Consider the following 24,309-nt stretch of genomic DNA (forward strand, 5'->3'; position numbering starts at 1 on the left):
ATCCATATTTGATGATTTCTTTTACCCTCAACAAGAGACCTTAAAAAAAAGAACAATATTGCATAACATGAAAACAGAAGTATTCTATTTAGTCATATTTTTAGCATTTAATTAAAATGAAAAATCTATTTCTATGATTAAATGGTAGAATTAAACTGATAAAGTATTATCTTTGCAGCATTGATGGCCTGGTCAAGGTGGGCACACTGAAAAAACGGCTCGATAAATTTAATGAAGTAGTAAGTGCATTGAAAGATGGAAAAGCAGAGATGAATAAACAGGTCAAGGACCTTGAAATTTCTATTGATGCTTTAATGGCCAAAATTAAGGTATGTAGTTTTAACCCAAATGACTTTTGACTTTTAAAAACAGTTTAAGTCTTTTTGTTACTATATTGAAATTTTATAGAAAAATGTCCTTTTTTAAAAAAAATACAGACTGTTACATGTGTTGAGTCTCAGTGATAAGTGATAGTCATATTATTTTCTCTACTCTGTGTTTGAAATTTTTCATAGCAAAAAAATTAAAATGAAGACAATTTTTGTGCAGTTCATTTGTTGCTAGGAAAGATTTTTCCAAAATATTAACTAAAATATTATACTCTTTTGGTAAGCTTTTGCAAAATCATTACTGAGAGAAAATTAATGCAAATTATTTTGTTTCATGCTTTTCTACTTTCAGAAACTAATTTTTAAATTTTAAAAGTAATGTAATATTATCAAAAATTTGGAGAAAATCTCCTCCACATCTTTACCCCTCACACTAACACATTCAGCTATATACTATTACATATTCCTCTCAATCTTATTTTATATGCACATATTTTTGCATCGTTCTTATAAGGTACATTTTATTTCACATTCCTATCATTATGTTATTGCCTCATCCCTATTATTAAATTATTTTCATAAAGGTTATATCATAAATTACTTAACTATTAATTGAAATAACTATTTTCTCCCATATTTTGTAAGAAAAAACAAGAGGGCCTCTTTGGTTTTGATTTTTGTTTGATTACTAGTGGGATTGAAAATTTTTTCTTTGTGCTTGTTTGTTGATTATGTTCTGTTTAGTCATATCTTTTTCTATTATATTTTAGGGCCTCAGTGTTTTTCTCATTGACTTTCATAATTCATTGCAGTTATGTGAGAGATAATATCTTAAAGTGAGGCTTTTAGATACTTTCTACAGATAATGATAAATCTTGGAGTAAGAATGGAGAAAAGTCAAGACAAAACTGAAAATGCTTTGGATAGCTATTTGGGTAGCCTTAAAATCAGATAGATCTGATTTTACAGATCTGTCCAGAGCCACCCCTGTTTATGCAGTATTAATCAATTAAAATCAACCCAGCCACATTTAAGAATATCATCCAACAATTTTGGGTATAATGATAATTCCTTAAATATTCCTGAGGTATTATTTGATCATTAATATTAAAGGGTAGTAAATTCTGACAAAATTAATCATTTCTTAAAAAATAAACTCTTAACTACAGTATATTAGTTTGTCCACAGTACACTCTTAAGATACTTGATTGATAGGAAGTAGACTCAAATTTTGTTCATAGAGATAACTTAAATTTTTTAATATTATTTAATATTTAAGGAATATAAAAAGATAATGGGCCTACTGCTAACCAGCTTTTTCAGTTTTGCTGTGTATGTGTATGTTGGTTTGTTTTTTTTAATTGTGGTAAAACACATACCATTAAACTTACCACCTTAACCATTTTTTAAATGTACAGTTCAGTGGTGTTTAGTGTGTTCAAATTGTTGTACAACAGAAGATATAACTTTTTAAGTGCACGTCCATTGTATTGTTTCTTTAAGTCCACGATGATGACAAGGGAACAAATACAGAAAGAATATGATGCTCTAGTTAAAAGCTCAGAGGTCCTTCTCAGCGCATTACAGAAAAAAAAGCAGCAGGAAGAAGAAGCGGAAAGGCTGAGGCGCATTCAAGAAGAAATGGAAAAAGAAAGAAAAAGACGTGAAGAAGATGAGCAGCGTCGAAGAAAGGAGGAGGAGGAAAGGCGGATGTAAGGCGTTTATGTTGTTGCCTTGGATTAGAAACTGACACCATACCGAACTCGGAAGTGTTGATGGTGGTTAATGAATATTCTTATCTGTAAAAGTGATATTCCTATATTTAAATACTGATTTTAGAAGAAGTTTGAAAATGGAGAAAGTAAGCTCACTTTACAATAACATAAAATGATTTTAACTCTAATCTGAATTTTGGTTAAACTCACACCTGAGGGTTTCTTAACTTCTTTTTGAAACAGACTTTCATATTATTTTATGATCTAGGAAGAAAGTACTTCTCAGCAGTTTTAAAACTGGTAAAATTTTGGAAGTTTGCCATAGTAGGACAGACAGAAGGAATATGAGTTGTCTAATTGGAGAGGCAGTGTGTTCAAGACCTTACAAATAGGCTTGGTAACCAAGTTAATCCAGAGATGTTAAAGGTTATGGAATATAATTATATTTCTTTTGTTTCTAAAGAGCTGCTATCAAAGTTATATTTTATTTTTCAAAAAATAAGTTAATAATGTAATAGCCAGGAGGTTAATTTGATTTCCCATTTTGTAACATTTATTTATTAACAGTTAAACTTTCTTCTGAAGAGTTCCTTATTTTCTGTTAATTTTTGAAGAGTTTTCTAATTTTTTTCTTTTTTTTTAGGAAACTTGAGATGGAAGCAAAGAGAAAACAAGAAGAAGAAGAAAGAAAGAAAAGGGAAGATGATGAAAAACGTATTCAGGTCTGTACTCTCTAGGCAGTCAGATTGAATTCTTATTAAATAGAATCTGCAAAACTGTAAAACAAGATCTTCATTTACTAGATAAATTGTCTTTGATTTATCCTAGAGAGCAAAGGCAGTTTCAGATGGGAAGGGACTTTGGAGCTAGGGAAGTGAGTTCAAATCCAGCCTCTCTGACAGCAATTGTGATATTGCAGGAGTTACAGTGAGTGACTGTGGGCCACAGTTTTCTTTCTGGGATGGAGATAAATAATAATTGTGAGCATTAAATGAGGTAATACCTATTAAAGCATTTAGAACAGTGCCTTGTTTAGTAAGTATTAGTTTGTTATTATTCAGAGGGGGAAAGTCAGATCAGCATTCAGTCACAACATAATTATCTCATATTTTAAAATGTTATTTTATAACTTTGTAGATGCTAATATTAATAGGATTAAGATTTTCTCTCTACCTCCACCATCTTTTTTTTTTTTTTTTAATCCATGTCTGAGAATAATTAATCCTATTTTGAGTATCTGTCTGTCTTGGCTTTCTGATTTATCCTGAACACAACCAAGACTTTAAATTCCTGAAATCTGCAGTGTAGGTGTTAGTATTCAGGTCACACCAAGGCTACTGATGTAATGTTTGGGAGACTCATATTCTAGTGATAGAATGGCGGATTCTTGGTTTGGGCATGAGGAAACATTAATCATAATATAGAAGGGGAGAAGATGGGATTTTTCTGGTTAAAGAGTATGTATTTCTTAGTTTAAAAAAAAAAATGAAAAGAAAAACGTGTATGGAGCAAGTGTGCAAAGTGAGGGGGATGAGCAGGTAAACAAGCGGAGATGCCCGGCGTCAAGGCCTTCTGTGCCGGCAGGCAGAGGTGGAGGCGCAGCTGGCCCGGCAGCGGGAGGAGGAGTCCCAGCAGCAGGCAGTTCTGGAGCAGGAGCGCCGGGACCGAGAGCTGGCGCTACGTATCGCCCGGAGCGAGGCCGAGCTCATCATCGACGAGGCACAGGCCGACCCTGCGGCGCTGCGCAGGTACCGCGTGTGGGCCGGGGGCGGGGCGGGGCACGCAGGTGGGCGGGGCACAGGTGGGCGGGGCACAGATGGGCGGGGTGGGGCGCTCGGATGGGCGGGGCGATGCCGCCTGGGCAAGGGCGCTGCTGCTTTTACTCACCTGCTGCCTTGCCTCTCCTTCCACGGAGAGGGAAGTAGGGGGAAAATAACGTTGCTTAGGTCCTGGTATATTTGCCACTTAAAAATTTATTTGTATTTACTTTTACCCTTAAGTCAGTGAAACTGTTGATTTCATCAAGCTGTGTTGAAAATTAAAACTGCTATTTCAGTTCATAACTACTTAAAGGAAACATCTTGGTTTACTCTGAAACTATCAAAAGAATATTGTATAAAGGGTAGACAGTTTTTAAATATCTGCCACTAGATACTGGCATAAAAATGGTGAATATGTTATAATCCAGCTTAATATATTTGAGGCTGGAATGTATTGCAAATTTTTCAAATGTATCACGTACCCTAACCCCTGAGAAATTTTACACATACACATACCTTTCCCCATTGTGATTTAGAATAAATAAGATTTACCTTTCCAAGAAGGCAGATTAATCACATGGAAATAACTTTGCTCCTCAGGTCTGAATTATCTCTAAATAGTATGGAGTGTGGAGGTGTCAGGTCAGTTTATTTCTCTTCCTTGGTTCTTGTCTCCTTGCAACAAAATTTTGGAGCAATGGACCAAAAAGCATTAAACAACAGACAAGTTACAGCTCATTTCAGCTTAAGCAGACAGATCTTTTATTAGTCGGACACTCCCAAAGGAGGGCTCCTCACCCTTCCTATCCCCTCCTCTTGGCTTCCCTCTTTTATTCTTCTAGTCTCCTTTCTGTTATGCCTGGTTCAAAGTAGGGCTGTACCCTCCACCAGTCAATGAAAGGGAATGCAAATAGGCATACCCTCAAGGCCGATTGACAATCTCAAGTTATATAACAGCAGACTGTGTTGCTTATGTCTTCGTATAATTCAGTCTGTTATAATTAGATTAGATGTAGAAAAATCATCAGCCCTTACTGGGCTCCTCATGGCCAAAGGTTACTTGGAGAAGTCTCTTTGTATCCACTGTGTTAGTAGGGTGCCTGTGCAGGAGGTGCAAAGTCTCTGTGGTTATCTTGTAGCATCTGTGAGCTCTCCTAGGTGTGTCTGGGATGGAGTTTAGAAATCAGATTGCATCCTTTTCAGCCAGGCCTCCCCTTGCTGCTCATGTCTAACTTCCTACTGAACAGAGGAATACAGAAGTTCTTGGTAAAAGTTGAAGGAAGGTTTTACTATAACAGATTCATTTTTAAAAATATAGAATGTACAAACATTAGTTATTATTATTTATTTGTAAAAACAAAACTCAGATGTGGAATTCCTTTATGCATAAGTACCTATGTTGTATATATATGGGGGCCTGTGTGTAACCATACTTTTCAGAATGTCCAAGTGCTGTTTATAACAAAATAATTAAAATACAACCACTAGATGTTGCTATTTCCTTGTGAAAGGTAGAAAATTTGGTCCACATTGGAACGTGGCAATTAGATTTTATTTAGCTGAAAACAAAGACAGGTAAGGAAAAGGGTATGTTAAGTTGCCTTTGCACGTTTTGTAGTGAATGATTATATTGGGGAACTCTGGAGCTTGAATTGTACATGAAAGTTATATTTAAATTGAATAGGCCTGTGTGTTATTATAATTTTTGAGCTCATTGGTTTGGAGCCACTCTTTGAGCTCTTAATTACTAACATTCTTACTATAGTTAAAGTGAGTTTGCTTGATACTGGCTTTTTAACTGCAGGTTCAGCCCAGCTGCTGTTCAGTTCCTTCCACGTGCCTCTTGGTGATGTGTCTGGAGCCTTTGTGGATAACCAGCTAGTGGGCTAGGCTGGGTTCCCAGTGAGCCAAGGCTGGCCATGATGTGTGTGAGGCAGTTCCACACTTGACACAGCTGACATTATGAAGGCTGATGCTCTTTAGTGAAAAATCTTAGGTGGAGCCCTTTTTGGTATTTATGGCTTAACTCTGTGTTTAAGCATTTGAAATATTTAGCTGTATCCAGTGTCATTCCGTGTACTGTGAATAAAATACTAGCTCATATGTGGATTCCTTCCCATTCTCAGAAAGATGCAGTTCATCCAGTGTGAGTGGTCTTGGATAGAGTGGAGCATTTAGGAACTTTAGCATAAGGGATGAGCTACCTATGATTTAAATTAAACAGCATTAACTGGGTGATGGGATCACTATGAAGTAATTAGGAGATACGTAAGTAGTTATGACTTGAACGGCAGAAGAGTTTTAGTTCTCCTGTGGGGTAGCTGTAGGGATGATGTCCCCTCCTTGGACTGTCCCTTCAGGTCCTTTCTGCCAGCTGTCTTCCAGGAAGCTTTTCCTGACCCTCGGTTCCCTGTGAACTCCTTCACTTCTGAACCGCCTGGTTATTTTATATGCTGTACTACAAGCATTAACACTTTATTGTGGATGATGTTCTCTATGTATTTTCCCATGTTTGATTATTTTATCTTACTCCATGGGCTACAACTAAGTGTTTTTGAGTGTTTATGTTACGTTAGTTAGCACTGAACTCTTTCTAACATGTTTATGAGTAAGAACCTAAATAACTCTGTTCTCAATATATGGCATGAAAGTGTTCTTGGGGTGTGTGATACATTTAAAAATATGTATGTAGATAGATTCTGCTGCAGTAAACAATTTTAAGTTACTTTTCCAGCTTGGATTTCCATCCAGTAACTTCTAAGTAAGAATTGTTTCCTACATATGTAATGTATTTCAAATTACGATCTCATTTAATAACACTAATGATCCTTGATGCAAAGTAATGATTTCACATTATCTAATATTATCATTTCTAGATTCTACTAAAACCAAACACAAACCCCACATGAGTAATTTTTTCAAATCTAGATATAATATATTCACTCTTTAATTTTCACGGAATGCCTTTAGTTTATTCTTTTCTAATCATTTGTAATGAAGATTTAAAAACATTAAAATTCTGAGTGTTCTCATACATAGGTTAAATAGAGATAATGGAGTTTTGAAAATCAATTTGCAAAGTCACTGAAACACAAATTTGGCACAATCCAGATTTCCACAGTTCAGAATTGGTTATGGTATTGACTAAAATATATGTATTCTTTTCACAGAATTAACGGAACAAGACGCACAATGACACCGTATGTCATTTCCCTTTTAAAGTTGACTTAATCGTGTAACCTTTTTTTTCTCTTTTTTAATAGGTTGTGGATACTTTTTTAGGAGAAATATTTTCCTCATTGAAGTAAATTTTACGTCCTTGTTACTATCATCATCATTATTATTTTGCCCAGGAAAGATGTTTATGCTCCTTTTTGGTGTTCAGTCACAGTAGTTCATGATTTGGTTTCTTTCCTTGTGTTTGCTAACTTTGTTTCAACTTTAACACCCATTTTATGTGTTTTTAATTTCCCTTACTGATGTCTTTATAGAAGTAGATATAGAGATATAAATAAGAATAAGCAAAATATTTAAAGTATTTGAATCATGGCAGATAGCTGTCTTTCAGTATGTGTAATAGTTTATTCTGCTAACACCTAAAACAGCTTGTAATTTGAAGTTATATATATGTATTGTTAATTGTGGTGTTTGTGTATCTTTTTGTTATGAAAATCTCCCCACAGAGAGAATCTAAATAACATTTTGGGATATACATATACATTATATGCATAAAATATACTTTTTGCATATATTTTTGTATATGTGCTATATATATAAAATTTGGAAGTTTAACAGCTTTTATTTTTCCAGCTGTACCCTTTATACTGAAGGTTCTTAACTCTATCAGATCCCAGTACCAATAACAAATGTTTCATAAATGATGCAACCTCCTTTAATAGTTTTCTCTAAATAATACACATAAAAGAGAAATAAAAAGACAGCAGTCTATAATTATTTTATTATATTTTATTTATTTTTATTATATTTTATTTATTTTAATATGAAAGTGCTGACTCTCAACTATAAGAAAACGATAGTAAGTACTCAGATGTTTTCACATATACAAAGAATCACCATGAATGCAACAGCTACCAATGCAAGTTGATGTCACAAATTTGTTTCAGTCAGTTAAATGCCATGGATCTTCTCCTTTATGGTCAGGGCCCAACTCTGAGTCCTGAAGCAAACATGGCCATCTTCTTTTCTCTTGATTTTTGCTGATTTATAAGATTTTGGGGGTTACCAGAGTCTGATGAATAGAATGAATGAATGATTGATTATGAAGGAAGAGAGCAAAACAGGAAAATAAAATATTAAGGAAGCCGATGAACATGATTTCATGAACATTCCATTACACAGAATTAAGCAGATTTTGAGAAAAATTACAGTCTTCTGGTTAATAAAAAAAAGTACGTTTTTGCCTTTGGGAAGTGTTTATCCTTGAAAGGTCAGAACACTTCTGATCTTTAATTTAACAAGTGCTTGATGCATTTGAATATTTTTAGGCATGCTTTGATTTCGAATTTTAGAGTTTTGAACACCTCAGACTCTTATTTAAACTCTGACACCATAAAATAGATCATTTGGTGTACCACCATTATGCCCTAATTAATATTTACCAAGCAACCCCAGTGCAAAAATCCTTGTACATATTCTGAATTCCAGCAAGTTCCCTGTGTGCATTTAGAACATGCTGATTATATTCTATATGTAAAAATATCACAGAAGCATGGCTCTCATGAGACTTTATCCAAAAGTTGCTACTGCAAAAATGAAGTTCAAATAACTTTAACTGGATTCAAACAAAAATTTATTGTATTTTATGGCTATATATCAAAAAGTGTATTACCAACTTTTGCAAAGTAAAATAATAGTGTATGGTTACTAAAGCAATACTCTTAATGAAATTTTCATTATACTTTTATATAGTTGTCTTATATAACTTGGATTATTATTTTTCTTATAGGGAACAAATGGCGAAAGAGATGTCAGAAATTTTGAGTAGGTTAGTGCAGTGTAATTTGGGGAGATAAGTGTCACATCAAAATCATATTTTCATCACTTGGACCAGAACCTGTTATATAGAGTAGCCTGTTCTTTCCATGTAAATTTTCTGTACAAGAAATGTCACTCTGCTCTCTTGCCACACTAACGTAGAAAAAGGTTAAAAAAAAAACAACAACCAGAGTGCCTGTAAATTGGCCTTTTTCAGTGGGGATACAGCTGGTGTTCAGAGGGGACTGTCCCTTGTTGCTGGTGCTGTCGCACTTACCAGGGACCCCACCAGTTCGGTCTCAGTGGGGGAACCCTTCCTGTCCTTGTGACGGAAGGGACACTTTGAAATGCCCCCTGAGGGTGGTGCTGCCCCCTGACTGAGACCCACTCTGCCTGGGGAACAGAAGAGAAGTGAGGAAGCGTGTGGCCCCAAGGCCCCTGCCCACCATAGCACAGGGAGGGAAAACCAGGTGTAAAAGCTGAGCCACCAAGGAATGGAACTTCCCAGCAGGATCTGGTCCGTTACCACCTGGATACGAATCAATAACCTTTTAACTTTCAATTCTGAACTTACAGAGCTAATTGAAAGTGTTCAAATTAATTTTTTTTAAATCAAAGTCAATTTTGCCACTGCCTTACTCTGTTGTTCACATGATTGTCTTTATAAGAAGTCTAAATAATCAGTTGTTGAAAGTGAAGCTTCATTTTCTATCTTAATACTTCCAAAGATGAGGGGGGGGGCATTTAAGTGAATTTGATTTATGTACTTCTTAGGATGCTGAATATGCTTTTTAGCAGGTGTATTTTTCTTTGAGGTACTATGAATTAAAAGTTGGTAACAGTAAAACCATATTTCAAGCAGTAATAATTTGAATTCAGTGTGATTTTTAGAAGTATCAAAATACATCTTACGTATATCAACATCTCATATATATTCGACAGTCTATAAAGCTGTATAATGTAGAATCACTTTCTCTTTCAAAAGGAAAGAAAACAACGGCAAAAACCCATAATTTGAGCTACCTTTAGAAAAGACTAGTAGAAGAGCTAGGAAGACAAGAGAATTTTTTGGTTAAGCTTATTGAATGGTGGTTTCAGGATGCAGAAAAGAAAAAACAGATATTTGAATAATGTTAAAAGCATAATTTATTGTTAAGGGTAATAGGGAGAGCTTGCTGACACACAGCTGGCACTTTTTGAGCAAAACATTTAAGAAAAAAAAGCTCCATGAAGAATGCCAGTTACACAGCTTATGAAGAAATTCTACAGTGAACTTGACACAGATTGTAACCATGAAAATTCAGGAAGGACTAAACGGGCACACATTTTTCTTTAACTTGGCATATAAGTGACTAAAAATCATCATGTCTAACAATTTTTAAGAATGTAGGGTGAAGTATGCTACTTTTTATTCTCTAAAAATGCATAACTACCCCTTTCGAAGAGTCATAAGTACCTTGTTTCAATTTTAAGCTTAGTACTGAAGGAGTAATTTTATTTCAGGAAGGACGATTCATATTTTCAAGCATCGTTTTTAAATAATATAAGTCTCATTAAGTGTCTTATGTCTCGGTTGTTTGCCATGATTGCTGTTGTCTTTCAAAATGTAAAATGCTGAGAAAATACGAGCTCATTTTGAACATTGTACCATGATCGTCCCTCAGGAGCATTACTGTGAAACAGCTTATCCCATTTAATTTTTAAACTATTTATTATTTTACTTTTTATATTGTAAATATATGTATTTTATTTTTTATTTCATTCTATTTTCCCGCTCAAACGTTCCTACCAGTTGGGGCATATTATAGTACCTGTACCCTTTGGAATCTCCGTTATCTGTCTCGTGACCTACAACCATTTTCCTTTAATTTACTAGTTGTCATATTATTACTCACTGAATACCAAGGTGTGATTTTTTTATCTGCTTATAGAACTTTTCAAACTTTTGACCTGAACTCAAAAGTCACAGGAGTTTCCAGGCTCCAAGCAGCTCTTCTAGCTTATATCTGGAGACTTCTGCAAAGGGTGGCAGTTTGGCTACTCCCCTGGGGACTTGTAAATATCCAGACGTCCAGGGAGAGTCAGCCAGTAGGAATGGTTGGGGCTTGGTCATCTGCAGCTTCCAGCAGTCTGCAGGTGACTGGCCCTTAACCCATCATGTGCTTCTCATGATCTTAAAGTATGTGATTTTTTTAACAATTTTCAATTAAAGTATAGTAGATTTACAATATCGTTTAAGTGTATAGCACAGCAGTTCAGTTATACACACACACACACACACACACACACACACAAGTACCTATCTATCTATATGTATATACTTTTTTAGATTCTTTTCCTTACTACATGGATGGGCTATCCACTCCAGTATTCCTGGGCTTCCCTGGTGGCTCAGTTGGCAAAAAATCTGCCTGCAATAAGGGAAACCTGGGTTCGATTCCTGGGTTGGGAAGATCCCCTGGAGAAGGGAACATCTACCCATTCCAGTATTCTGGCCTGAAGAATTCCATGGACTGTATGGTCCCTGGGGTCGCAAAGAGTCAGATACAACTGAGCAACTTTCACTTCACATAATCACATAATACTGAGCTTAGTTCCTGGGCTATACAACAGGTCATTGTTGGCTATTAATTCTATACATAATAGTGTGTATATGTTAATTCCAGCTTCTCAATTTATCCCTTCCCCACTACCTTTTCCCCTTTGGCAACCATAAGTTTGTTTTCTGTGTCTGTGATCTTTTTCTGTCTTGAGAATAAGTTCATTTGTGTCTTTTTTTTTCTTTTAGAATCCATATATAAGAGATATCACTTGATATTTGTCTTTATCTGTCTGACTGACTTAGTACGGTAATCTCTAGGTCCATTCATGTTGCTGCAAATGGCATTATTTTATTCATTTTTATAGCTGAATAATATTCCATTGTATATATTAATTATACCTACATCTTCTTTATCCATTTGTTTATTGCTGGACATTTGGGTTGCTTCTATGTCTGGCTGTTGTAAATAATTCTGCTATGAACATCAGGGTGCATGTATCTTTTCCAGTTATAGTTTTTTTCTGAATATATGCCCAGGAGTGGGATTGCAGGGTCATATGGTAGTTCTATTTTTAGTTTCTTAAGGAGCCTCCATAGTGTTCTCCATAGTGGCTGTACCAATGTACATTCCCACCAGCAGCGTAGGAAGGTTCTCTTTTCTGCACATTCTCTCCAGCATTTATTATTTGTAGACTTTTTGATGATTGCCGTTCTGACTAGTGTAAGGTAATACCTCATTGTAGTTTTGATTTTGAGGAATATATGTATATACACACTATATATATATAAATGTATTAAGTCTTGATGATCATATATCCATGAGTTAAAATATTTAAACAGGTGTGGGTAAAATATTTAAACAGATATTTTAAATTTTTAAATTAAAAAATATTTAAATCAGAACTTCTGACTCCATGGTACTAGAATATTGGAATCAGAAGTTCTGATTTAAAATCTAATACAAAAATGATGCAGTGGAAAATTTTAATTTGCCTGGGCATTCCATAGAATACCATTCTTAATCTCATCTATTAAAGATAAAAAAATTATATTTTCCAGGAGTTGTTTCCAGTTTGCAAACTTAGGTTCATTTTCTTGTCTATTTAGTCAACATTTTGTGTTTCTAGTTTCAATATGTAAAAATGTGTAATAATTACAGAGGCCCTGCTGTACAAGCCACGAAGGCGGCTGCTGGTACCAAGAAACACGATCTTAGTAAGTGGAAATACGCAGAACTCCGTGATACCATCAATACTTCTTGTGGTAAGTGTACAGGGAGGATGAAAAGTGGGAAAGTTCCGTAGCTGGCAAGTAAATACCTAGATTGGGGTGGGAATTTTATTCATATAAATTAGTTGAAACCATTCTCTTTTTACTCACACCTTGCAATGAAGACCTAGTTTCTTCACAAAGCTAAAAGACAGATATTAAGTTAAATTGATTTTGCAGGCCAGAGAGGAAGAGCGCAGAGAAGTTACAGTTGGGGCTGTATCAGTGACTGACTGTCCTAACATGTGCTTCCTGGTGGCTCAGACAGTAAAGAATCCTCCTGCAGTGCTGGAGACCTGGGTTCGATCCCTGGGTTGGAAAGATCCCTTGGAGGAGGGCATGGCAACCCACTCCAGTATTCTTGCCTGGAGAATCCCTACGGACAGAGGAGCCTGGCGGGCTACAGTCCATGGGGTCACAAAGAGTTGCACCTGACTGAGTGACTAAGCACAGCACACAGCATTCCTGTCATTATTCATTGCTGGGATCCAGCCCCGGTGGATCCAGGAAATTCAAAGGGGAGACGGCTTCGGCGATCAGGATACGATAGAATTAAAGATATAAAGAGTGGTTAAATAGGGATAGCTCAGCGAAGAAATTCAGTGAAGAAAAGAGCCTGAATAACTTGGTTTACCTGGAAAGCCAATAAAACTCCAAGACAAGGAGTTTGCGTCACCTACATAGGCCGCAGGCGTCCTCCCATTCTCCCGAAGGAGAGGAGACACTAAGGCCTCCCCGGTCAGACCTTAGAAGCCCAGGCAAAATTAGTAAGCTTGACGAGCCTCCACGCTCCAGATGGGAATTCAGCAAGAAGGTGAGAGAGAAAGCGACATGGGGAGACCAAGCTTCAGTGAGCAAGGCCCGCACTTTATTTTCCAAAGTAGTTTTTGTACCTTAAGTTGTGCATAGAGGATAATGGGGGAAGGGGTAGAGTCAGGCAAGGTCAGCAGTCCTTGATCCTTATTGAAGCCAGGCTTTCTTCCTGCAAACTTACCATATGCAAAAATTTAGGTGATTTACATCATCTTCTGGCCAGGAGGCCTATTAACATTTTATGACCCTTTCTTCAGAAAATTTATTTTTCTCTAAAGGTGATTATTCTAAAGTGAGGCACCACCCTCTGAAAGCATTAGATAAAGTTGCATTCCTATAGGGCAAAGATGTGGTCAGCTATAACAAGAAAAGAATTAACTCAAGGGTCCAAGGTTACAAACATTAAAGCTACTACTTACATTCCTATACACCAACTATATTAATCAGTACACTCCCAGGGACACAGTAGGTAAGGGATATGGAAACTTAGCAGCAAACATTGGCCCAATAAATGAAAACCCTTCACCAATACAATTTCTAATCAACCCACTATACTATACTAATAATCTTCTAACTGCTCAAAGGAATCTGTATTTAGAAAGTTTAGAACATCTCATGCCTCTCACGGTTGGGAGGCTGTGAACAATCACATGTGGCCGGAAGAACCTGTTCAGGCAAGCTAGAGAACTTCCAAAGGAGTTTGTGAACTAAAACACTCTTGTCACGCCCAGGAACTTTATTAACTGGAGCTCTAAGTTAACTCTTTTTCAGAGAGAGAGATGGTGATGGGGGACAGCCCCCCATAAAGTCAGAGGTGTAGGTGAGAGCACAAAGCAGTAAAGAAGGCAGACTCTGGTTTTGGGGGTAGATGCTCGAGAATTTCCAGGGGGACTCCTGAGGCTCGATCCTGCCTTTGCGTATGCCTCATGAGCTTTGCCACGGGCGGCGTTCCTCACCCTGGCTCCCGGCAATTCGTAATAGCTAAATGCCTATGTATCAGACCCTTTTGGTCTGTGAGCTCACTTGCTTCAGCTGTGGCCGACTCTTTGCAACTCCATGAACTGTACCCCTTCAGGCTCCTCTGTCCATGGGATTATTCCAGCAAGAATTTTGGCCCATAAATGCAGAGTGAAAAATGGCAGTGGAGTTTTTCCTTTTTAAAGCTGTTTATCTTCCAACAGAACAGAGTAAAATACTGTATCCAGGGGCTCCCACACAGTTGTGTTCACATGTCAGTCACAGTATTTGAATTTGGGACCCTGTAACTAGGACCTCAGATGTCATAATCGTACAGGACGCCTCACTATTGTTCTTTCCCTTGTCACTGAGTTTATCTGCATAATTACAAATGTAAAACATGCGGTGCTTGTAAATCTAGCTTATATTTGAGCACAGTGACTTCTTATTCTATTATTCTGGTCTATGACCTTGGACAAGTGACTTAACCTCTCTGATCCAGGTTCCTTATCTATAAAAGACCTATTTGGTCCAGAGTTCTTGTGTGGAGTAAAGATATAAGATAGTAGTTATGCATAAGAAAATGCTCTGTATTAAAAAATAGTATTACCATGAAAGTACTCATCTTTGTCAATAATTGGTTTACTTTTAATTTTGTACTGTTAATTTAAAAATGAAACCTTCATTTAAAAATATGTTTATGCCAAAGAATAATTATGCTAGAGAACTAAATTAGGATGTTAATTGCTTTTTTTTTTTTAAATCTTTCTATGTAACTGATAGATATTGAGCTCCTGGCAGCTTGCAGAGAAGAATTTCATAGGCGACTAAAAGTGTATCATGCTTGGAAATCCAAGAACAAGAAGAGAAATACCGAAACAGAACAGCGTGCTCCAAAGTCTGTCACTGATTATGGTAAAAACACATCTGTACTTCTGAATGTTCCAAAGTATATGTGTATAATCACATGTAATTATGCATAAGGCATTTGGGTAAAACTGTCCACGTTTCCTCTTACTTTAGAACTGTGGGTCTGCTGATCCTGACACAACCATGATAGCTTGTCTTTCAAAGTATTATTTCTGTTAGATACATCTTTAAAGTCATATTTGTTTATAAGTATTGAATTTACTTGTTAAGATAAATTCTAGGGGTAAAAATTATCTCTACTGAGGAAGTTGTATGATAATGCTATAAATATGTATTCTTTCTACATATGCATATACAGACATATGTAATGATTAAGTGTGGAAATATAAAGATTACTATGAAAAAAGAATATTTATTGCAAATAACAATTTATAATACAGTGAAAATATAAGAGTGAGAAATAGTACCTTGGTTAGAAGAATTTTCCCTCAACCAGAATTTGATTTTTTGACTGAGATCCTAAAAATGAATTTTGCTACTTTGCTGTTCAAATGGCAAAGCTGTGTATGTGAAATTGGGGAATACAGCAGAAGAGTCATAACCTAGTCAAAGCACATACTAGCTTTAACATTTAGTAAGAATAACTGTGAGTTGTAATTTCAGTCTTAAAAACAATAGTTAGAATTTCATTTATTCAACTTACTACAGGAGTAGTTTATTAGGTTAATTCTGGTTAATGTCAAGGTGACAGCATATTAATATCTTTTTTTTTTAAAGAGGTATATTCCCAATTCTTGATAGTATAGTTTAGCCATGCATGACCCAAGCTGACTTAGGAAATGAGCTCACGGTTATATTTTGTCTCCTTACTACCTTCCTAGCAAATAAAACAGTGTTTGATGAAAGGCAATTAGGTGGTAAAATTTAAGTGTTTCTAAGCTGTTGCAAAGATTAGATTGAGGAAGGGAAGTGTTATTAGTAGTGCTAGTAACTGCTTATGGGTGTCATCAATCAGAATGTAAGACTCTTGAAAGAGCAGTAAGCTTGCCTTGCAACTATGAGATGGCAGGTGGAAAGCCCTCTAAACATTGCTCTTTTTAACTACCTCTCTCTTCTCTGGTTTAAAACTTTGTCTCTGGGAATTGAAGATGATGCAATGATTCCATTTTCTGTTCACTGTCTGTACCAAGTTCCTACCACAGTTGCTCTGTTTTGTGAAAATGACAAAGGAGTATTTTTTTTAGCGATAATCTTTAGCTGTAATGTTCTAATCATGACCTTCAACTGATTGACTTTCATTATATTCTATTTTAAAATTTATACATCTGAATGATTGCACTTCTTTAAAAAAATAAATGTTCTCATATTTGACATTCACATTTTTAATGAATATATAAGTATTTATTGTATTCTTATATCAAACCAAACTTTGGCACCTTACTCAGCCAACTTTGCCCCAAAAGGAGCAAATAAAATGTGGCTTGCCTTACTGGTTCCCATACTGTTTCCATTCATAATGTACCACTGGGAAGAACAACAGAGTAATTTAAGAAAATTTCCCAAGGGTCCCATCCAGGTATGTGAAGAAAACTAGGACTTGTGTATGAACATACTCCACATATATGTAGTCTTCAGAGAATTTTAATTGAACATGGTGCATTTTCAGGGTAGAAGGTAACTTCTGCTCTGAAAAGTACATTTTTATTTTTCTCTCATGTAAAATTTATTCTGACACAGGAGTACAGTTGAAAGGTGACGAGCACCAAGATGCTTAACAGCTTATTTGAGAAAATTCTGTTCTCCAGAAGGTTTCCTAATGGTGCAGCTGCTTGACTTGTAAAACGAATGGCTATGCAGTTTAATATTTAGAAGGATTAGAAGTCCTTAATTTGAGAAAGCAAAATTATGACAATGTAGCAATTAACAAAAATATAGCCTTAAAGAGTAAGACATTGACAAATCATGATTAGTGTTAAGAGTTAGGAATTGGGAGGCTCAGAAACCCTTTTCCTTTTGCTGTAGTAGGGGAGCACACCCCTCATCACATTTACCCTGGAAAGAGGCTTTCAGAAATAATTTTTGGGGGTAGTAGCAAATTACCCAGTAAAGATTTATATTTACTTGCTTGAAACAGTGACTTTGGAGAGTAGTTTTATTTCATCATCCCTAACTAAAAATGTTGTCAGCTTAAGATTTAAGACAGTGTGAAGAAATTAAAACCTGCTGAGTATATGTAAGTGTGGTAATGCTTTTTCTCTATATAAAAAGCATTTTTAATGAATTTATGAATTATTCTCTTCCCTCCCTCCCCTACAAAAATTCTAGTAATGCTTTGATGGTACCCTCATGTTGATTATTAAGTTGCTGTTTTGGATTTTTGTTTGGATATTGCTGTGTTTAAAAATTAAATTTTGGTCCTCTTTGTATGTCTATCAAGCAGGATGTCCCCCAAACATAATCAAAATAGATTTTTAAAAGTTGGAAAGCAGCATCTACTTGTAGGTTATTATAGAAGTACTTGGCTATGGATAGGGAATTTATCTGTTAGTCACCACCTCCATTGATGGGAAATCGTTATGAATTAGAAGAATGCTTATATAACATTTTTGGCATTTTTATCTTTTCTTCAACATAAAATATTTGTTCACAGATTTTGCACCATTTTTGAACAATTCACGTAAGTCAATGGGTGGTTACTCATGAGCTAACTGGAAGATGGGTTAAAAATATTTTATAAAGTACTAACTTCTTCTAAACATTGTTTTGCTACAATTTTAAGGTGAATTGTGGTACATTAATTTTGGTTTATATGTACTAAGATACTTAATTTGAGAGTACTTTCATTTGGATCACTCCAAAATATATTTGCAGAAAAAAATTTAGTTAATCTGTTATTTTATAAAAGTGCTCAGTCACTCGGTCATGTTTGACTCTTTGGGACCCCATGGACTATAGCCAGGCTTCTCTGTCCATGGAATTTTCCAAGCAAGAATACTGGAGCAGCTCACCATTTCCTACTCCAGGGGATCTTCCCAACCCAGGGATTGAACTCTAGCAGGCGGATTCTTTACCAGTGCTCCACCTGGGAAGTCCCTATTTTATCAAATTACTTCCTTTTTAAAAAACCTAGCATTTTAAGCTGAGTATATACAATTCTTATTGTAGCAAAACTCTACCTTAATAAGCAGCTAGTCTTTTAGAATAAAGACTAACTTTAGGTGCTGGTTTCAAATGCTGTAATGGTATAAGGATTTCTGTCTGAAGAGATCTGACTTTCATGTGATAATGTACACAGCTTAATAGAATACCTCTTAATAGGAAGAGATTATTCTGTTACTTCTATAGCTTCCTATGATACATGTTTTTTTGATAATGTCAAAATCTTTGAGTCATCTTAGTGTACAGTAAATTTCTTCTAGAATCAGTTGAACAGTAATGATTTGAATATAATGCCATATTTATTTGCCAAATGGTTGCACATAATTATTTTTTACTGCTTCTAGTAACTTACAAACTTACAGATTTGAAACATTTTCATACACTTTAGAAGAACAATTGAATGTGAAAGAAATAGTTGTTTAGAAGATTAGTTTCAGGCTTTCCACATCTGTATCTTTGTACTTTTCCAGATGACTGTTTATTTCCAGGCTTCCCAAATACAGTTTCCTTTCTCACATTAGTAGACAAAGCCATCCAAGGCTTTCTGTTGGGTTTCTTAATTTTATCCAACAGGAGATTGTTATTTTGAAAGAAAAAAAGTAGATTATACTAATGGGTGGCCATTGGTATCTAGTATGTTTCAATCAGTAGGACCTTGAGTTCTAATTCACTGTTTAAGATGGAAGGCAGGGTTTTTTCCTTTTAATCCTTTTTATAAAATGTTTTAGTTTTGAGTTAGTGTATATCCTGAAGAGTAGGTAGTTTTTAAAACTCGAAGTGGAAACACTGAGCTGTAAGTTGTTTTGAGGGAATAGGAATGAGAGGATAAATAAGCTCATCTCTGGTAACATGCTGAAGGTGATACAGCTTTTTTAAATCACTAATAAAGCTGGGACTCTCTTTTCATAGGCATATACAACTTTGCTAACTGCTTTTTGCTTTCTGTTGTTTGCACAGAAATAAATTCAGCTGCTCTGTAGCTTTTGCTATTGGTGCAAGAGGTAGAATAAGAGTAATTTCATCCTCTCAGTACTTGGAAAGTCTTACAAAAGCCATGTGACTGTCCTGACTTAGACATACAAGTTTTCATTGACATACTTAGTTTCAGTGAGATTCTTAACTGAGCTGCAGTAAATGATTGGTCTACCTTTAAAGTTGTGAGTATAGAGAATATGAAACAGATTTGCCATAATTATGCTCCTGAAGATGTAAAGTCATTGCCCCAGAGAACTGTGTGTTTTCAGGAAAAAAAAAAAAAATGAAAAAACCAACCATAATGAAAATTGAGCAAGGGAAAAGAGGTTACTGTGAGCTCAATACTCAGTGTTAACAGAAGAGCAAGGATTTTTCTTTTCTATTGGCAAAGAGAACCAAATATTATACACGTTCCACTTACTACAATGGATTTTATTCCAAGAGAAGTCTAATTTCAGAGTAAGTAAATCTGAGTGAAGGTTCATGCTTCCTGTTACAGTTTTGTTGTCATAAAGTTGTTTAAATCTTATTCATAAAATATCTGTGTTATCTGGGCCATTTTACATCCCCAGATCAGTTGGCAAGGAGAAAACTTTTATGTCTTTCACTTCTTTGAGGAAATTGTGGTTAAATTGTCTAATATCTAGAATCCCTTAGATTTGTAAAATTGTTGTTTGTTTCATCATAAATAGTCCCATAAAAATCATTCTGCAGCATTCATATGAACTCCTTGGAGGAAAACTATAAATCTAGTAAACAGAACTAGTTTGCTTTCCTGCCGTGTGAGTTGCATGAGTTCATTTTAGGTAGGGATGCAAGCATTTGTGGGATTCTCTGGGGGCTGCTGTTGTTACTGCTGCTGCTGATGGTGCTGGTGGTGTGGTGCTGGCGGTTGGGGTGTGTGCGGGGGGAGAGAATTCTAAAAAAAAAATCACACTTTGAATTGTATTCATTTGTAGATAATTCATATTTACATTTTGTTTTAAATTCACTATTAGGACCCCCTGTCTCGGCTTTAAAAAAAAATTGGTGGTGCATTCTAGGATTAAAGACTGTTTACCTTCTCCCTTGGGTGACTGTCCTTGTTCCCTGTGACAGCTCAGCAGAACCCGGCAGCCCAGCTTCCTGCCAGGCAGCAGGAGATCGAGATGAACCGACAGCAGCGTTTCTTCCGCATCCCATTTATCCGCCCCGCTGACCAGTACAAAGACCCGCAGAATAAGAAGAAAGGCTGGTGGTATGCCCATTTTGATGGGCCGTGGATCGCCCGGCAGATGGAGCTTCATCCTGACAAGCCACCCATTCTCCTCGTGGCTGGTGTGTACAATTCCTATGAACAAAAATTTATAAAGCAGAAAAGTAGTGTATACCCTCTGAATGAAATGGGGTAATGTAATAATGCAGTAAAGTTCAAGGTTGAGGCATGGAGTTTTGCAGTTAAATCACATCAGGTGAGGATTACTTATTTACAGCGTGGAATCAATCGCTTGGATTGTGTCCTCGTGGAACACACAGAAACTTGTCTGTGTCCTTTCGTATTTAATTATATAGGTTGCCTTGTAGTGGTTTAAGGAGATGTAGCATTTCTCTTAACCCTGGCAACTTGTTGGATCAACTGCATCCTTAGTATATTTGAAATGGTATACTTGGTGGAGGACACATTTCTTACTGGTGAATTTATGAAGCAAATTTCAACCTTCAAGGAAGGAAATAAAGTTTTAAAAGTTCTCAAATCTATGACAGCTGGTAGACATTTCAGGAATAAAGTTTACAGTAAACATCTGAAAGGAGGTATGGTTAATTCTCTGATGTCTCTATCCGTGCAGGGAAGGATGACATGGAGATGTGTGAGCTGAATCTTGAAGAGACAGGCCTGACTCGAAAGCGCGGTGCTGAGATTCTGCCAAGACAGTTCGAAGAAATCTGGGAGCGCTGTGGAGGCATCCAGTATCTCCAGAGTGCAATCGAGAGCAGGCAGGCCAGACCCACGTATGCCACGGCCATGCTGCAGAATCTGTTAAAGTAGAAGGTGCACTAACCTTGCAGCTGGGAGGCCTTGCCATGTAGGGAGTGTGCCCCAGAGATTAAACCCTTCCACGATCAAGTTAGGATTACTTACACAAGTGAACAGATTTTACTAATCATGGGTTTTTGTTAATTTAAGGTTAATTATGGTAGTGACTTTGGGACCAAAAAATTGTTTTCCTGTATCCAGCTATAACTGTTAGACCTCTCGTCAGTGTGATACTTGTTACACTTGGACAGACTCTGACGTCTCTCTTTCTTTGCCAACAGACTACCTTATATCCATTTTAATTGTTCGCTAGGAAAAGAAGTTTTTTTTAAAAAAAATGCAGAATTCTTGCTTTTTAAGGAGGCCGCAGTACCGTAAAACTGGAATAAAGAAAACTTAACTTCAATTTTCTTACGAAAATCAAGGCACTTAGAATGATCAAGGCACTGGTGTTTTTTCTCTGAAAGCTGTATCCTTCCTGTACTCACTTTTTCAGAAATTCATGGAAATTTCCATCAAAGGTGGAAATATTTTTCCCCCCTGTTCTGCAACGTCTTAGTTTGAGTAAAGCAATTTACCTGAAGTTCTAGAATTCTGGAGAGAGCCTTGATGTGTCTGATATGATCTTTGATAGAGAAGGTACATAGTATTCTGCACAGATTGTTTTGCTTTTCTATCACATTGTGTTGCTATAAGAATATGTTCTTATACTCCATGAACAAATAAAGGAAATTTGGATCATTTAAATGCTTGAAAGTTTTGAGATAACTTTTGTTTCACTTAGAAAAAGAAAGTTTTAGGTGGCAGTTTGGCTTAACTGACTGAATTCAGATATTTCAGTTTCATCTCAGTTGCAATTTTATATCAGAATCTTGTCCAAGTTGTTTCATGTGATTTTAATCTAGTGTTCTACTTCAAAACACTCCTGTTTTTTTAAAAAAATTCCTATTGTCTTTTTTGGCCTTTGAGATTCTGGTAATTGTAGAGCTCTTTTATAAGCTTTGTAATTCAAAAACCCTATACTTAGAAATCGCTTGTTTCATGTAACTGATAATTTAAAAAAATGTTTTTGTTTGTGTGCTGTTTAGTTTTGATCAAATGTCAGCAGTTTCAAGCCTAATATTTCTAACTTTCATATTAGGAATTTGGAAACAGAAATACATCAAGGAGTTATGTTGATATAGTTCTAAGGAGTCTTGTTTGTATTTTAGAATAAAATTAGAAAATAAAATTATTCTCTGTACCTTTTTTCCCTGATGTTCAAAGACTCTAAACCTTTGAAATGAATTTCCAGTAATTTTTTTTTTCTCTTAGAGAGAGCCATCTCAGTTAGGAAGGTATTTCCCAGCTGACTAGATTAGAGCTTGTGAGCCAGACACTGTTTTCAGAATTGCTTCTCTCATAATATGTCTTAGTGTAGAGATATTTATTTATTATGACACTGTGCAAATGATGGTCTTCTGTTAAAGAAATTAAGTGGTCCTGTCTGTCCTGTTGAGAACGTCGATGTGATCATCCTTTGAAAGCTGTATTACCGCGTAGACTCACCCACCCCTGGGTCATGCGGTCCCTCTGTGATTTGGTGACAGGCGGTCTGGTTACTGACAATAAATGTCCTCTTCTTCCTCTTCTTATCACTTGGCTTTAACTGGTGTTTTTATTTGTACAGGATAGTGAATAGAAAGCTTTTTTTCTTAACTGGTAGCAAGTAGAGTGCTGGAAGAAAATTTAGTAACCAAATAGATTTTTAATGCCTTGTGCTTTTAGTACTGTTTCCAGAAACAGTTTTATGTGCGTCCGAGATCCATGCAGGCACTTGATGGAAAGCTAGTCACACAGGTTAAATTATGGAAACAGAGAACTTAAAGCTGTGAAGAATTTGTGGGAAATGTATCACGGTCCGTGTCCATATCAAGCACAGGCCTGAACCTAGTGCTCTGAGTGCAGTTTAGTTCTGTTTTTACAGCTCAAATCCTGTCCGGATCAAGTTTCTTTGGAATGATGCCACACATCATTATCTAGGCATTGGAAATCTTTAGTTGCTGTAAGCGTTTATGAAATGGGCCTGACCTTTATGCTCTTTGAATCACTGAAGGGTACAGAAAAAAGTTTAGCTAAGAAATAATAATTAAGAGTATTTTTTTAAAAAGAAATATATCACAGCAAAGCATTGTTACAGATCTTCATAGTGTTTTACTTTAATAGCTGATAAAATTATCGGCACTCTTAAGCCTGAACTCATTTTATTGCTAATTGTGTTACACAGCTGTCCTGGAACACATCTATTTTAAGTAGTCTCCTGAGTTAGTTCTGACTCCAGGAGACCTGCCCTAGTTCGGATAGCTTCCAGTCACCTCCATAGGACAGCTCCACACACACAGGAGCCCCTTTGCTGGAGAAGCCTCGGACCCTTCACCCTTTGAGGGAAGTAGGGGAGGTGGTGTTCTGAAAAATGTGGGGGCAGCGTCTTACAGTGTTCTCAGTCACACCCAGGAATGCCAGATGAAAACCGGATGAATCAAATGCAGATTTAAATTTTAATCAGTCATTTTAATTGGGATATAAAATTGGAAGTTCAAACCAGCATACTCTACATTAAGAGCCAATTCTTCTTCTTTTTTTTAATTTTATTTTATTTTTAAACTTTACAATATTGTATTACTTGCTCAATACCAGTTCCTTCCTTAGCATATGCTTTGTAAGGGTAGACGTCCATAAAATATTAAAACTGAGAAAACAGAAAGTTTTCACATTCTACTATAATGGAATTCCTAATTCATTAACACATTTAAGATACATATTGTGAGCTATGGGTAGGTTCCAAGAAAAAGTTTCTCTAATACTCAGATGTTAAGAGACAAGTGAGTTTTCTTGGTTGTAAGGTTGAGTAGATGGCACCGTCTCGAAGGAT

The 24,309-nt window shown here is 36.1% G+C and overlaps 1 protein-coding gene across 11 annotated transcripts in view; it reads left to right on the forward strand.

Annotated features, from left to right (window-relative positions):
* Positions 1 to 23,807, forward strand: part of MYO6 (myosin VI) — a 158,830-nt gene extending 135,023 nt beyond the window's left edge. For 2 of the 11 annotated variants that reach the window (XM_015472774.3, XM_005210674.5), the window contains exons 25-36: positions 179 to 329; positions 1,833 to 2,041; positions 2,688 to 2,766; positions 3,629 to 3,792; positions 6,539 to 6,565; positions 6,975 to 7,004; positions 8,771 to 8,809; positions 12,501 to 12,604; positions 15,164 to 15,295; positions 17,901 to 17,927; positions 20,483 to 20,701; positions 21,211 to 23,032. In XM_015472774.3, the coding sequence (XP_015328260.1) occupies positions 179 to 329; positions 1,833 to 2,041; positions 2,688 to 2,766; positions 3,629 to 3,792; positions 6,539 to 6,565; positions 6,975 to 7,004; positions 8,771 to 8,809; positions 12,501 to 12,604; positions 15,164 to 15,295; positions 17,901 to 17,927; positions 20,483 to 20,701; positions 21,211 to 21,410 (1,381 nt within the window). In that variant the 3' untranslated portion in view covers positions 21,411 to 23,032. Of the gene's footprint in view, positions 1 to 178; positions 330 to 1,832; positions 2,042 to 2,687; positions 2,767 to 3,628; positions 3,793 to 6,538; positions 6,566 to 6,974; positions 7,005 to 8,770; positions 8,810 to 12,500; positions 12,605 to 15,163; positions 15,296 to 17,900; positions 17,928 to 20,482; positions 20,702 to 21,210 lie in introns of all 11 variants that reach the window. The other 9 variants (XM_005210676.5, XM_005210678.5, XM_005210677.5 and 6 more) reach the window with 9 other exon arrangements.
* The last annotated feature ends 502 nt before the right edge of the window (positions 23,808 to 24,309 follow it).

This window comes from Bos taurus, chromosome 9, assembly GCF_002263795.3.
Source record: "Bos taurus isolate L1 Dominette 01449 registration number 42190680 breed Hereford chromosome 9, ARS-UCD2.0, whole genome shotgun sequence".
NCBI classification, from domain to species: Eukaryota; Metazoa; Chordata; class Mammalia; order Artiodactyla; family Bovidae; genus Bos; species Bos taurus.